General features: G+C 38.4%; 1 protein-coding gene across 5 annotated transcripts in view; it reads left to right on the plus strand.

The window, feature by feature from the left end:
- Window positions 1-16,399, plus strand: part of COL19A1 (collagen type XIX alpha 1 chain) — a 319,412-nt gene that overhangs the window by 250,502 nt on the left and 52,511 nt on the right. For all 5 annotated transcript variants that reach the window (XM_010975277.3, XM_031455936.2, XM_031455935.2 and 2 more), the window contains 12 exons: window positions 1,856-1,909; window positions 2,602-2,691; window positions 3,621-3,665; window positions 3,772-3,849; window positions 5,400-5,435; window positions 5,541-5,594; window positions 5,693-5,746; window positions 7,125-7,166; window positions 10,162-10,266; window positions 10,345-10,398; window positions 10,645-10,698; window positions 15,526-15,579. In XM_010975277.3, the coding sequence (XP_010973579.3) occupies window positions 1,856-1,909; window positions 2,602-2,691; window positions 3,621-3,665; window positions 3,772-3,849; window positions 5,400-5,435; window positions 5,541-5,594; window positions 5,693-5,746; window positions 7,125-7,166; window positions 10,162-10,266; window positions 10,345-10,398; window positions 10,645-10,698; window positions 15,526-15,579 (720 nt within the window). The remainder of the gene's footprint in view (window positions 1-1,855; window positions 1,910-2,601; window positions 2,692-3,620; window positions 3,666-3,771; window positions 3,850-5,399; window positions 5,436-5,540; window positions 5,595-5,692; window positions 5,747-7,124; window positions 7,167-10,161; window positions 10,267-10,344; window positions 10,399-10,644; window positions 10,699-15,525; window positions 15,580-16,399) is intronic.

Consider the following 16,399-nt stretch of genomic DNA (forward strand, 5'->3'; position numbering starts at 1 on the left):
TGCAAATGGCAGATTTCATTCTTTTTATGGCTGAGTAGTATTCCCTTGTATATACATACCACTTCTTTATCTATTCACTCTGTTGGTGGACACTTAGGTTGCGTCCATATCTTTGTAATTATAAATAATGCTGTTAGGAACACTTTGGATATATACCCAGGAGTGGAATTGCTGGATCATATGGTAGTTCTAATTTTAGTATTTTGAGGAACCTCCATAATGTTTTCCACAGTGGCTACACCAATTTACATTCCCATCAATAGTGTACTGGGGTTCCCTTTTCTTCACACCCTCACCAACATTTGTTATTTGTGGAATTGTTGATGGTAGCCATTCTGACAGGTATGAGGTGATATCTCATTGGAGTTTTGATTTGCATTTGCCTGATGATTAGCCATACTGAGCATTTTTCATGTGACTGTTGGACATCTGTCTGTCTTCTTTGGAAAAATGTCTATTCAGGTCTTCTGCTCATTTTTTGAAATTGGGTTTTTTTTTCAATATTGAGTTGTACAAACTGTTTATATATTTTTATATTAACCCCTTATTGGTCATATCATTTGCAAATATTTTCTACCATTCCATAGGTTATCTTTCCCTTTCTTTATATTTTCTTCAGTTTCCTTCATCAGTGTTTTATAGTTTTTAGAGTACAGGTCTTTCCCCTCCTTGGTTACATTTATTCCTAGGTATTTTATTCTTTTTGATTTGATTTTAAATAGGATTGTTTTACTTTTTTTTTTTTTTTTTTTTTTTGCTTTCTCTTTCTGATAGTTTGTTATTAGTGTATGGAAAAGCAACAAATTTCTGTATATGAATCTCATATCCTGCAGCTTTACTGAATTCACGTGTTAGTTCTTACAGTTTTTTGGTGGAAACTTTATAGAGTTTTCTATGTATAGTATTATGTCATCTGCAAATAGTGACAGTTTTGCTTCTTCCCTTCCAATTTGGATTTTTTTCTCTTTTTCTTTTTCTTGTCTGATTGTTTTGGCTATAGCTTCCAATGCTATGTTGAATAGAAGTGGCAAGAGTGGACATCCTTGTCTTCTTCCTGATCTTAAAGGAAATGCTTTCAGCTTTTCACCATTGAGTATGATGTTAGCTTTGGGTTTGTCATAAACGATGTTTATTATGTTGAGATTCCTTTTATACTCTTAGATAAGCATTTATCATGAATGGATGTTGAATTTTGTCAAATGCTTTTTCTGTGTCTGTTGAGATGATCATGTGATTTTTATCTTTCCATTTGTAAATATGTATCACATTGATTGATTTGCAGATATTAAACCATCCTTGCATTGCTAGAATAAATCTCACTTGATCATGATGTATGATCCCTTTTAGGTACTGTTGAATTCAGTTTGCTAATATTTTTTGAGGATTTTTACATCCAGATTCATCAGAGATATTGGCCAGTAATTTTTTTTTTTTTTTTTTTTGTAGTGTCTTTGTCTGGTTTGTGTATCACAGTAATGGCGACCTCATAGAATGAATTTAGGAGCGTTCCCTCCACTTCAATTTTTTGGAATAGTTTGAGAACGATTAGTATAAGCTCTTCTTTATATGTCTGGTTAAGTTCCCCTGTGAATTCATCCAGTCCTGGACTTGTGTTTGCTGTATTTTTTTAATCACAAATTTAATTTTACTACTAGTGATTGCTCTGTTCAAATTTTCTGTTTTGTCCTGATTCAGACTTGGAAAGTTGTATGTTTCTAGAAATTTTAAATTTAAATTTAAATTTAACAGAATTTAAATTAAAATTCTGTTCTACAGACAAAGATTCACAGATAAAAATGTTATTACATTAAGCAATGTTCTAATTGCTCTCTCTCATTAATTCTGAATTTTCTAGGGATTGCCAGGAGAACACGGTATCCCAGGAAAACAAGGCACTAAAGGAGAAAAGGTATAGCTCCCATTTCACTCACTTTATATATTACATCACTGAGTAGGAGGAAGAGACAGAGGGTCATAAGGACATTGGGGAAGTAAGAAGATAGGATAAGGCTACAGGATATCCCTGCCAGTGCAGGGATAGATATTCAAATAAACTTTGGCATGAATGGCGTCTCTGGAGTTTTACATTATGGGAGGCCAGTTCCCGCACTGAAACACAGTGTGACAAAATAAACTACCTTAGAGATGAAGATCTCAGGACTCAAAAAGTCTGTTTCATGCTCAGCTAACAACTCAGGTATAGACGAAAGGAGTCTCAATCTCTCAGGACCTATTTCTTTATGTCTACGTGGAAATAGTATATTAATATTGAGCCATTACTTGGAAATAACTTAAAGAAAATATAAAGGTTATCTAAAGAACTCTGAATTTGTCCTTTTGTGCAAGTATTTATACACATATGTTTCACGATACTATAAACTTACTGTAACATAGCTCAGCCAAGATCTAGGTGCACTTATAATAATTAGAATAGTATCCAGCATGGATTGGACACTTAGTATGTATTGTGGAATGAGTGAATGCATGAATGAGAGAATGAAGTATCGCTATGACGACAACTTAAAACAATAGAACCCACTGCCTCCACACCTCCCACTGTGAAACTTGTAATGAAGTGAGAATCTTACCTTGTTTCCTCAGGGAGATCCAGGTGGGATCATAGGCCCTCCTGGACTTCCAGGTCCAAAAGGTGATGCTGGTCCTTCAGGAAAAAGCCTGCCTGGGGAACCAGTAAGTACCAGCCTTTTTGCTAAATATTTCCTTAGAAAGTTGATTAATTACCATTTGTGTGTTCCCACTTTCAGATCACAGGTATAGGAATAAGTGGAGGTCTGCAGAAAAATAAGTATTCCTCTTATTCTTTAGTTTTTGATGGCTTTTTGTGGGGGGGGGTAATTAGGTTTATTTATTAATTTTTAATGGAGGTATTGGGGATTGAACCCAGGACCTTGTGCATGCTAAGCACACACTACCACTGAGCTATATGCATCCCCCCCCATCTTATTCTTTAGATCAGAAAGCTAATCTCTTTGGAAATTTGATGCAAGCAAAGGGCTCTCTTCTGAAGAAAATGCACTAACATGCACCATTTTACGTACAATTTTGGAAGATTCATAGGCCTCCCTGAATCTTCTACATGGATTCTTTAAGAATCTATGATGCTTAATAAGGTATGCTAGTTTAAACCATAAACTTTCTTTGGACAATAGCGTAAAACAGAAGAACTGCCTGAAATTTCCCTTCCAGAGGCTCTGCCCATATGGCCACAGGTGATCATCTGTAGAAAACGTCCTTGTGGCCTGAGCTAATCCCAGGACATAGAAAACCTATGGAAAACCTAACCCATAACTCATATGCCTGTTTCATATGCCTTTTTTTCTCATCCCCTTTGACCTTTATATTAATAATAATAAATAGTTCTCAACATCAGATGCTTCATTTTAAAGATGAAAACTTCTTGTATTTTTAAGTGACCGTACAAAAATCTATAACCTAGTGAAATTTGTATTCCCTGTTCCTTATTCTTTCACAGAAAAAGTTTTATTCAAAAATGAAAAGCAATGAAACATTTTTGAGTTATGACTTCTGAGACGTAATTAAACTTTTTTGAAAAAAAAAAGTGTATTCACCTCATTTTTTTTTTCTTCTTTTTCTTCTAGGGATTAGATGGAAATCCTGGAGCACCTGGTCCACGAGGGCCAAAGGTAAAAATATCATAGATAATTTTTAAAGAATTAATAATTAACAAAATGTAACTGGAAAATTCACGTCCCCGGAGCCTCACACTGACAGAAGCATCTCATTGCACAGGGGGAAAGAGGACTGCCAGGTGTCCACGGTTCCCCAGGTGACAAAGGCCCCCCAGGGATAGGAATTCCTGGCCGGACGGTAAGTGAAACTCAATCAAGCTTTTGAAACCCTGTTGACCCGATTGTGAAATAAAATCCGGTGATAAAGTTCAACAAGGAAAAAAGAGTGAAATAGTCGGAGGAGGAAATACAAAATGAACACCAGTCAAAGGGCAAGAATTAATGAGCATTGTGGTTACATCCTAGGCACAGAGGGTACCCACTGTTCGTTGACTTACAGATGCTAATCACACAGACACTGATTTTGAATTAGAAGTGATTTAACCCTCTATTCCTCCATTCTCTATGTTAAAAAGTACAAATGCATGTTTGTAAGATTATGAGAATGCCTAGTTTTAGGTGATTATATATTACTGTTTGTAAATAGAGTAAAATGAAAAATTAATTTTAAAGTGAATGGAGGATGTATAAATGAGATGATATCAAAAATCTCTATGTGATATCTTAGAGAAGAGAGAGTGGAATCTGTTTTTGATAGTTAAGACAAATAATGGGCAGTTTTTAAAATGTGTTTTAGCTATAAGGATAATAATGATAATAATGGCCATTATATGCATTCTTGTGGACTAAATAGCAACAAGAGATAAAACTTTTTATTTACTATGAGAAAACATAGAAGATTTTGGGACAAGAAAAGTAGAAATAAATGGTTATTCTGATGACATTAATTTGGGAATTGGCCTTGAAATGGAATTACCATGAGAAGTAAATAAGGCGTCATAATGAATGTTTATATTTTGTGCGACTGGTGTTTGATTTTCCAGGGCAAGAACATAAAGACCACTGGAGATGGGAGATTAAACAAAGTAAAAAAGTAAATCAGGAAATGATGAGGGGAGTGAAGGAGGTCGGAGCAAAAAGTAAACAAACAAACAAAAAATAACTTAGGGACACGATGTAAATAGAAAGAAAGCAAGAAAGTAGCTTTGACAGTGGCAGTGATATGAATATTTATTTTGAAAAGTAAGAAGGGAAAAGGCAGTGAGCAGGTACTGAAGTCAGGTGCTGAGAACCCAGCTCTTTACTTACCTAAGTGGTCGGTCACTTCCTCATCCAGTGGCCCACGGTCACGTGTTGGGGGGACCCTGTCATCATTAGGTGCGCTGATGATCTCCCAGCCTCGTTTTAGTTACCCCAGATTCCAGTTTTCTAACATAGAAAAGAATGACTGAGTGGTTTTACTGCCAAGTCCCATTCTGACAATTTCTTCAGAGCAACGAATTGCAGCCAAAAGCAGAAAGGAAGGGAAGCCGATTACCCGGCGGGCAGCCAGCTAGACGTTGAGGGTGCTGTTGGTGCACTCGAGAGCGGCACGGGTGATGGTGGTGCTGAGGGGGACGTCCCAGGCATCCAAGCACAGCCGTGGCGCTACTGCCAGACTGTCATCGGTCAGGTGTTCACCTGCTGCTCAGACGTCTTGGCCAACTTTGCAGAGAGTTGTCAGATTGTGTATGGTGGCAATTCCTGCTGCTCCACTAAATAAATCACAATACTTAGCCCTTTATCCCACTTGGATAATTTATGGACATTCCAGGCAGGATTCTGATCTTTGAACCTCCTTCCACTCAGGGCTCCCAAGGACCGGCTGGAAAGCCAGGCATTCAGGTAAGCTCATTAATGTTATTTGGCACGACAAATCCGTCTTGACCTGGGGGACAGGAGGATTTCCAAAAGACTGTCCTTATAATTAACTACTTGCCCCATTTCCAGGGTCCTCGAGGTCTCCCTGGGTTGCCAGGAACTCCAGGGACCCCAGGGAATGATGTAAGGATGGTTTTTACCTACTTTTCCTCTTCCCCCGACCCATTTTAATCTACACCTGTGTCAACGTACAGATTTGAACATGATGCTTCTGTTTTCAGGGAGCTCCAGGAAGAGATGGAAAGCCAGGTCCACCAGGCCCCCCAGGTGACCCGGTATGTTGACAGACTCTGCGTGATTTATGTGTCTTTAATGCACCCAGAAACCAAACAGCCTACCAAGCAGGTTTTGCTGTCCAAACTAATTAGAGTGTTCAGTGACTGCTTGGTGGTTTTGTTTATCCCCGTTATTTTGTAGAAGGGAAAAAATTCAAGCTACATCAGCATTTTTGTGTGTGTGATGAATACTTATTTCCTAAGGGTATAATTCAGTTGTACAGTTTTGCCCCAGGCTGAGCCTTGGCAAAGAATGTCTCAATCCCATGGAAAACTGAATTAAAATACATTGCCACAGATTCTATTCTTTCTAATGCTAAGGACTAAATGAATTTCATTTTTCTAAGTGAAAGTTTGCAAGTAAGTTTCATACAATATTGTGCATATTTATTGATTCTGTGGCTTTAAAATGCTGAGATGATTAAATTACAAAAACTGGCTTGAGTTGGATCTCTAAAGATGGGTTTAAGCCCTAAACGTGTGTTCCAAAGTTTTATTTTAGGTTAAACTTTGCTTTGAGTGACAGTGAAATCCCTCTATATAGCCTAAGAACCGGCAGTTATAATTTGAGAAGCCATATGGTACATGACATTGTATTAAGAGTTTTTGTATAATAAATTCCAAATCTGGCCTCTCAGTTCTAAGCCTCTCAAATCCTTCTTCCTCCCACACTGTTCGGGCCTCATGGGCCTTTATAAGCTATGTGCAGAGGCATATTTTGGCCTTTCACTTCACCGCTGAGTGAATCATGTGTGTATCATCTTGGGATCTTATAAAGTGTTACCTGGGTTTATAGTGTCTCTCTGAAAGGATGCCTTAAGACATGGGCCAAAACATGCCCAATATCCCTCGGTATCAGTCCTGCCCATCACCTAAGCCACCTAGAGGCTGTTTTGAATTTCAATGAGAAATAGCTTTAAGGAAGACTCATCCTATACTTCGCGTATTTTTCAACAGCCTGATGATTTGCTCTGCAGAGGAATGCTTTCCTAGTTATAAATGACTTATCTTTATGTATGATTTAAAACTAGTAATATTCTAGGGTTGGCATGAAGGTTACCATGTCATGAAAATATAAAACAGAGATTCAGAGTGGAAACAATGAAATACGGGTGTTTGCGTGTTCCTGGTAGAGAAATCAAAGCTATCTTTCAAAAATAGTTTTGAATTCTGCTAGCGCCATGTGTCTGTTTCTGGATTTGACACATAATGTGAAGCCAATCATTCTGATGGTGAGCCTCTTAGAAGCCCCATGATGTTAAATCCCAACTGGCTTTGTCTTTTGTGAGAAAATATCTCCCTTTATTATACATTTGTTGTACCATGTGCCCACATGTGTATGAATACGTGTATTTGGTTTTTTTCTCCTTAAACACAGATTGCACTTCCTCTCTTGGGAGACATCGGGGCCTTGTTCAAGGTAAGAAATGATGTGTTAATTTCCAGGATAAATCAGAAAGCAGATCTTTACCAGAATTTGAGTAAATTGCTTAGTCTGAAATCAAACTGTTTTTTTAGCAGCAGAACATCTTTCAGATACAAAAGGGAGCATGGATCTTTATGTGCCTTGTGCCATTTTTACTAACCCCTCCAGTCTCTTCCTTACCAGCCTCTCTTTGGGGCTGTGGAGGGGAAGAGCAGGGAGGAGGGGAAGAGCAGGGAGCAGGGGAGGAGAGGGCAGTTCTGGGATGAGCTGCAGGAGAGAAACACTGTCATGAACACCCTTAAGGAGGCCCTTCTCTCCACTGGAGACATAGATTTCCCTTAATGGTGTTTACCCACCCAGCTCACCACCGGGAAACCCAATCACTGTATATCCGCTCAAGCCAGTCCAAGGTGAAAAACCGTGCTGCTCAGTAACCAGTGAGCTTGCAAGGCTGAGTTTTTATGTCATGGGATTTTAAAAAGTGAGCTACAAAATTCCAAAGCTGATGATTGCCCTAACAAACACCTGTTACTCTGTTAAATCAAAATGATCTCTACCTGTTAGCCACCTCATAGGGAATTCATCTTGCTACCATTTTTTTGTCTCTACTACTCCCCTCTCTTTTATTTATAAAATGGTTGGGGGTGGATGATTACAGGGCCCCTGGAAGTTATGTATTTACATGTTTCTTTGTGGTATGCTAAGACGGAACCCAAATGAAAATCTGTCCCTTTATATAATTACACTCAAACTTTATACAAATTATCTGTCTGTATATGAATGGACAGTGGGTATTTGTACACACACACACTTGGGCTATATGTGTGTACCTGTGATTTATTTTATATTCCTCACATTGAGCCCAATAATTTACACAATGACTTACATAAAAGTAGGCAGGCAAGAATATTTTATGGATTGAATTCACAAGACTCAAGAACTTTAGTGTATATATATATATATACTATATATATATATGTCAGATGATTAAGATTTTGAGAGTAGTACATGTAAATGTAAATATGAATATAAATATAAAAATAAAGGGATTTTTAAGACCTTCCAAAGCCAACATTTTCTCATAAGTCAGAAAAGAATGTTGATGGGGATTTCAGAAGGCTCTTGTATTATTGAGTTACAATTTTACACCAGGCAATGCGCTGCTTTATTTATTTAATAGTCACAAGGATCCTATGAGTTCAGGCCGTGGTGTTTCCCTACTCTGTGCACAGGAGACCTAAATTCCGAGAGGTCAAGTAACTTGTATGGAGTCACACAGCTAGTAACACAGTGACATTAGCACAGGAGCGCAGGTCCTCAGTCAGTAAGTCTCATGCTCTTCACAAGGGCAGCAGTGTTATAAATGGTGGGACTGTAGGAGCTATTTCAGTACGGAGCAGTTAGGGTCCTTCACTCTCAGGATCAAAAAAAAAAAAAAATACTGAGTACACTGATAGAATGTGGGACAGCACAGACAGAAAGATTGTGAACAGGCTCCGACAGGGAAAGGAACCAGGGCTCCAAAGGCCTCGGACATGCAAGTGATGGGTGGTTTCCCCAAGGCCACATCCCTCTAATAGATGCCTCTGCCATCTGCCTGTCCCAGCATCACCTCATGGAAGTTCTGAGTCCCAGGAGAGCCAATTGGCAAGAGGTGGGCAGGACACCTGGACTGATAGTCCCAACGAGCTGCATTCAATCGAAAGAGGAAGCGTGTGTTTCCCCAAAGCATATGGGAATTTCGGTTGGGGGTTGGATCTTTTACGCCAACCTCACGGTGTAATTATAATCCTAACATCATTACCCAACACATGAACTCTCCTTCTCTGTCTTGAGTCTTTAGCAAACTTGATCATCCTGCTTTTCATTTTGAAAAACTATGTCTGATTAAAGTGTTGAAAGGAACTGACTTATAATCCCAGGCCTGAACGATGTAGACCTTCAAAGACCTTCCTCTGGGTTAATTTGTGTATCAGTCCCTCTTGGAATAAGACTGTGCATTAGACAAATATTGATGCATCTTTATAACCTCCATGAGAAAATCTTGAGATACTTTTTCAAAAACTTCAGTGAAATCCAGTTCTCCTTCATCTACCCTTCTGGTCACCCCAACGTAAAGAAGATGAGGTCAGTTTGAAGTGACTCTAGAAAATTCTATTGACTCGTAATTATTACCATTTTTATGTTTTATTAAAACAGTCATGAAACTACCACAACACTGTAAATCAGCCATAATTCAATTTAAAAAATCAATTGAATAATCCATTCTAAAATGTGACTATATATATATTGATACACCATGCTATGTCTACAGGTGCAATAATTCATCTTCTTTATACTTTTTGAACTATGGAAACCTTTCTGGTGCTCTTAAGTCTTCAGGCATCTCTCTGCCTTCATAGTTTTTCAGATTTAATAGGGGTGGTTCTACAATTATATATGTATTTTTAACTCCCTTACCAACACATTAGGTCTGTGAAATGATCCTGGTGGTAAAACTAGTGTGGGAAACATTGCACACTCCAGCCTGTCTTCATAGATTCCAGCTCTAAGAGGGACCACCATCAACAGAACTGTTTTGACCCAGGATTTGTTTCAATTTTACTAAAATTTATTTTATTTTTTCAATTTTTAAAATCATTTTTACTTCCCCAAAAGTAATCTTTCTTTTTTTTTTTTTCCATTTTTTTTGCGGGTAGGGGGTAATTAGTTTTATTTACTTATTTTGTTTTATTTTAAGGAAGTTATTGGGGATTGAACCCAGGACCTTGTGCATGCTAAACACACACTCTACCACTGAGCTATACCCTCCCCACCCCCAAGTTATCTTTCAAATTGTATAAATACAGTTTCTGAAAGTAGAGTGACATAACAATGGCCTTTACTCAGCTCTCACGAAAGTTCAAACAGAAGGTCAAATTTAATCAAAACTCGCTTTGATCAATTACTTGGACGAATCTCTCAGTGACCTTATCTTTATCCTCATTAGAACTTCTGTGGCAACTGCCAAGCCAGTGTCCCTGGGCTGAAAAGCAACAAAGGAGAAGATGCAGGCACTGGTGAGCCTGGAAAGTTCGATTCTGTAGCCCACAAGGTACGAAGGCTGAGTGCGGGTGGACCCCGTAGGTTACACGTGGTGCCTCCTCTCAGCTGTGCTTCGTCTGTCCTCCAGGGTGATACAGGGCCACGGGGTCCTCCAGGAATCCCAGGCAGAGAGGGACCAAAGGTAAGGAAGTCTCTCCTCTGTGCAGCCTTTAATTTGGGGTGGAAAAAAAGGAAACATTTTCAAATACACTACTTTTTCTAAAAATATTTTGGAAAAGTGGTAGAAAAGCCATTTGCAGATGTCATTTATTTGTTCCCTGATCCTGTCTGGGTTACATGCCCCGAGTGTCCTGAGAAGAGATGTTTTCATTTTTCCAAAAAATGACAAAATGGTTGAGTGTACTAGCTGAATTTGTTGTCTTTCTAGGGGAGCAAAGGAGAGCGCGGCTACCCCGGGATCCCTGGGGAGAAAGGCGATGAGGTAAAAGGCTCTTATCCGATCATATAGTCCTACTATTGTTTCTTTCTGATAAATTTTTTGCTTGAAGTACAGTTTACAGTGTTGTGTCAATTTCTGGTGTACAGCATCATGTTTCAGTCATACATATACACAACGTATATTCCTTTTCATTATAGGTTATTACAAGATGTTGAATATAGTTCCCAGTGCTCTACAGTAGAAACTTGTTATCTATTTTATATATAGTACTTATGGTTCTTTTCATGTGACTCAACAGAGGGACATCCATTTTTCTATAATTCATGTTCAATGCTAAACACGTTTTTAAAAAGTAAAAAGATAAAAAAAATTTTTTAAAGACTTAGGTAGGATTTGTTCAAATGTTAACCCATTGTAAATAATAATAAGTTGATGTCTATTATCAGTGGGCCAGTCTGTGAGACAAGGAAATTAAGACACCAAGTTAACCTACCAGGGACCAATGTTTCTGTTTTCCTGTAGCAGGTAACCATTCTAGCTCTCTCCAGATGAAAGCAAGGAGAAAGAGGAAAAGGAGATTTACTGAAAAGAATCCCAGCGTAGCTCCTAGAATTGAAAGAACAGTTAACAACCAGCTTAGGGGTGAGGGCAGCCCCAGGACCCAGCAGAACTTCCCTGGTTCGCTGCTGGAACGTGACTCAGCTTCAATGACCTTGGTTTGTCTGTATCCCTGCTCAACTTTCAAACTCTTGGAGGAAAAAAAAAAAGTCTATCAAAAGGGTCAGCTTGGACTGGTTTAAATCAGCTGCTCACCCTTCCACTAAGGTTCAAAGTCAAATGTGCCTTTGAGATGGCGGCATAATTTTCTGACTCTCAGCCACACTGATGCATTCTTTCCTACATAATTCACATTAACGCTTAGAAAAACCAATTAGGATGATGAATTGTTGTTAGTTTAAACAGTTTTGGTACTAATAATTCTTAATGAAGGTAAGTGCGCCATCTGGCATATATTAACCTTGATGTTAGTGCAGAAAAGCATGTTACCAAGTAGATCTACTTTTTGAGTTGGAGTTCTGATTCCCCTTATAAATGATCATTTATATTGCTTTTAATTAATATTGATTCTCGTCAAGGAAACTATGATGATTTGCTTGTGGGTTGTTTTTTTTTTTTTCTCCTAAGTTCGAAATTGAAGAGTAATGAAAAATACCATTTATTTTCATCCATAAATAAAAGTGAAGGCATTTTATTTCCAAAATAAGGAAGGGTCACGGAGCTTTTGCATCTCCCTGCGCTGCAGAAAGTACAAGCACAGTGTCTGGTTTTCACAGCCTAACAGCTTTTAACTGCCGAGACTCAAGAAGGAGGTGTTAAAGGCAGTTGAGAAGGTAATAACAAAAAGATCAGGAAATAATTGGATTCAGGTTTTTTTATAAGTGACTCTAAATTAAATTTATTAGAGGTTAACTTTTATTGATTCTTCAGGATCCTTAGCTCTCGTGGTGAAGTGAAATCCCCCGTTAGTTCCTCCACAGTTTCAGTGTGTTCTTCCTTGAGTGTCCCTTGTGGGTTCTTTGAGGCAGTGTCTGCAGACCTGGCGAGGGACTTGCTATCTGGGAATTGCCGCTGGCTCCAAAGGAGGTTCCTTCCCATTGTTTCTTCACGTCACATGAATCTTATGAGCCTGAAGTAACATACTAACTCCGCTGGGCCTCTTGGAAGGGGGGCTAGAGGGCAACGCACCTTTTCCCTCTTGAGCAGATGGGAAATACTGAAATTACCTTGACTTCTACGTGGACTCTGATCTCCATGAACTTTTTTTTTTTTTTTAGCGGAGGTACTGGGGGTTGAACCCAGGATCTTGTGCATGCTAAGCGTGTACTCTACCACTGACTTATACCCCACCCCTCTCCCTGAAATTTCAATCTGTTGATTTGCTTAAGTGAATGCAACTTTGACCAAGAACATATGCATTTCCAACTGGTCAATATACTATACTATTTCAACATGCACATAATATCTAATCGCACAGGATCTGAGATGTCTGTTCTACGCTTAGTGGAAAAGATACACGGGGACACCCTTTCTCTTTGAGGATTTCCAATTATTATTTAATAATGATCTGATTATCAGTTTAATCCATTTGGGGATTTAAAGAGAGGAACTGCCTGCCTGTTGCTCTTTACAAAAGTGACATCATCCTCTACAGTTTTTACAGGTATTTTGTTTCACAAAAGTTAGCAACGTGTAAGATGCTAACAGAACACAGACTCCCCTCTAATAGTCAGAGGAAATTCTTACTTGGAATGCAGGCCCTCCTACAATATTTCAGAGTAATAATTGATAAATAGACTCAAAAAATACCGTCAGCCATAAATGATAGCAATGGGAAAATAAGTATTCTTGGTAGCAACTGAGCTAGGACTTGCAAAAATAAAAATATCAGAGCAGGGAAAGAACTTAGTTCTAATGACCCTTGAATATGTATGCAGTAGATTTTAATTCGTGTTTTAGTTTGGCACTCTAGGCTAAACGGACTGTCCTCCTCTTTAATATGTATTTGTCTTCTTTAATGACCTTCTTGTCTTCGAAAATTATCTTCTTGCCCTTTCTACACCCACAGTAACTTCCACCCTTACTGCCAAATTTCAGCTTATGCAGAGAAAGACTGCCAAGAATGATTTTTTTTATTTATGGACTGAGGTTTATTTTAAAGTTTAATGTGGTCATCAAAGGTTAATGAGTCCCGAGCTTCGAAATTAGACTACCTAAAGTCTCACTCAGCATCTCTAGGCTGACTCCATGTTGCGACTGAAAGTAGCCCCCACCAAAAAAGAATACATATGAACATGCACATCTTATACATGTCCATACAGAGAGAATTTTATGGAAGTGTGGGTATTTTGAGATAAAGCAATGTGTGCTATAGCATTTATAATCTCCAGACATTTAGAGATGTCATTCCCAGAGGAAATTTGTTTCTTTTCCACTTATCAACCCATAAGCAAGTTACTAGGTGGGGAATCAAAGTGTTGAGCCAACATGCTAATGTGTGCAGTCGAAACACACACACGTGCACACACAACACACACACACTGAGCACTGCTAGTGAGAATGATATCAACTTGAAGAAAGTCTATGTCCACATCCTTCAACACAAGTATATGTAAGATTCTCCCCAAGACTCTTACTACATGAGGGATTTCAGCACATTCAGGGAGAATCTTTCCAGCACATCTTCACCTCCCATCACATGAAAAACCCTGAAGGAACACACGATCCCATTAGGCATTAGATGGACAGACCCTGCAGAGCGTGGTTCTTGATTCTGCTGATGCAAAGAACCTTGACCCAATAGAACCTTGGTCCTCTAGAGCTCTTATAAATAAGTTTGTGGTCATTTTACCATGGTCACATCACCTGAAAGTTACAGTGTGTATAAAATGCATATTTCATCACAGTCCAAGGTAGAGGAATTTTATTATAACAATGAATGGTTTGGCAATATAAAAGGCTTACTAGGTAAAGAAAACAAAATCCCGAAAAAAATGGAACTGTTCTTCCGAATAGAACTTGATACATCATATGGTTATCTGAAATAAAAAGTGGGTGTTTAAAAGTATATTTTTCTCATTCTAGAAGTCATCTGTTTTACGATAGAAAATTTGGGAAAGACACAAAAGCCCTGAAAAGATAAAAGTGATTCCTATTTGTACTTGTCAAGGAGGACTGTTGGTTACAGTAAGATGATGGATGGCCCACAACCCCATACCCACAATTTCAAAGCTCAAAAGCCTCTGAAAACCCAGGAAATTTTCCCCAAATTTGCAGCAAATTTATTTGGTGGCAGAATCTGACCTGAAGTCATATGGAGCTAGTCTATTTACCCTACTTGGTGAGAATATCGCATGTTTCGCTATAGAAACATGTGTGTATTAGAGGGCGCTGTCTCAGTTACCTCTGAGAGCGTTATGTAATATCCAGTGTGAGTACTGTGTTCCCTTTATAACAGATCTGAAAATGCAGAACTCGGAAACACATCCGACACTAAAGTTTCCAGATAAGACACTATGAGCCTCTATGAGTCTCATCTCTCATGAAGTGCATTTATAATTTTTTTAATAATTTGGACCTTACTCTACGTAACATTTTATAACTTGCCTTCTACATTATCCAATAGTTTTTGGAAGATGATTTTAATCGTTGCAAAATATTTCATAATATGGGTTTTAGGTAATTTAACTAATATTCTGTTGCTGACATACTTGGTAAAGGAAGATTAATTACACAAGTTATCAGTTCTTCCTTGAATATATAAATATATCCAGTACAATTAGCATCCTGCTACAACTCTAAGGAGGGGAGGGAGAGTCTGCTCACTTTTATGCTGAAGCCATTAAAGGGTTCTAAATTTAAATTCACCCATAAGCCAGATTTCTTATAATGACTGGCCAGCTGAATTAAATATTGTAGCATGAAACATATTCCATTGTTCCACCAGCTGAATGAAGTGTTAGTGTAATCATGTACTTCTTTGGTGGGATTCTGCTCGTCTGAAATGTGTATTTCCATGCATTAGCAGTGCCAGATTCTCAGAGATGCTGCTGCTGATGGAGTGGCTCTGTGAGATCAGAAATGCCGTATGAATCACCAAACACATGACATTATGTCTGTGCAGATTCCACATCTTGGCGTTTTAGCTCACATCCTTGTACTGTGAAGATGGGTATTTGCCTATGACAAGTATTGTGTTTCTTGATTAACCAACATAGGTGTTTCACTTTCAATAGGCAAAATATTTGCTTAACTAAAATGCTTTGTTTCCAACAATGTAACCGATTTTATGGCAGGAACTATCTCTTCTAGGGCCTTCAAGGAATTCCAGGCGTCCCAGGTGCCCCTGGCCCAACTGGACCCCCTGTAAGTATTTGCTGAAACTTGTTTCATTCACAGTTCATACCTGCTGGGGGGATGCAAGCTGAACTAACGTTCCTCGTTGCTCTTTGCTGTTTGTTCCTCTGTGTAGGTTATCCAGCTATTGGCTAGAAAATTAACATCCAACATCTCAGATTTTTTTGTTTAGCATTACTTAAGGCGGCTCAGGGTTGTGGAGACTTGTCATGAAAATTCTAGCAGACCAGAAAGCAACCTGTGCTGAAGCAAGTCTCTATGAATCGCAGTTGGATGTAAAAGCGCGTTATCTTTTTTAGTTATATTTGGGCATTAACCTTGGGGAGACATATTCAGAGGGTTACAGCCTTACATTTTTAAGCTCCATGAACTAAGAATTTATTCTCTAGACAGAAAATAAATGGATCAAGGATGATAAAAGGCAACTAATTCCTCTTTCTGAATTAAAATACCCTCTATTTCAGTCAGCACTTTTTTTTTTCACTCTCTCAAACACAGCATCATGGCTTTTGTGTCTTCAGTTACCCTGTTTTCTTAAAACAGAATCTTTTTTTCCTTTTCCACCTGCTAAACCCAATCTCTTAAGAAGCAGAGCTGAAACCTAGGGTTGCCAGTTAAATTTGGAATTTCATGTAAATAGATACTTTTTTAGCATGTTTATCCCAAATATTGTATTTTGATTTTCTCAATCTAGCAACTCCACTCAAGCCTCAATTTCTCCAACTCTTCCCTATTTAGAGTTCCTTTGCAAATGTGTTCCTTACTGTTTTGAATCATGAATGTCCCATAATTAAAATTCTACCATTTGTGCTTCCACCAGTTAGACAGA

The sequence above is a fragment of the Camelus dromedarius genome, chromosome 6, assembly GCF_036321535.1.
Source record: "Camelus dromedarius isolate mCamDro1 chromosome 6, mCamDro1.pat, whole genome shotgun sequence".
Lineage (NCBI taxonomy): Eukaryota > Metazoa > Chordata > Mammalia > Artiodactyla > Camelidae > Camelus > Camelus dromedarius.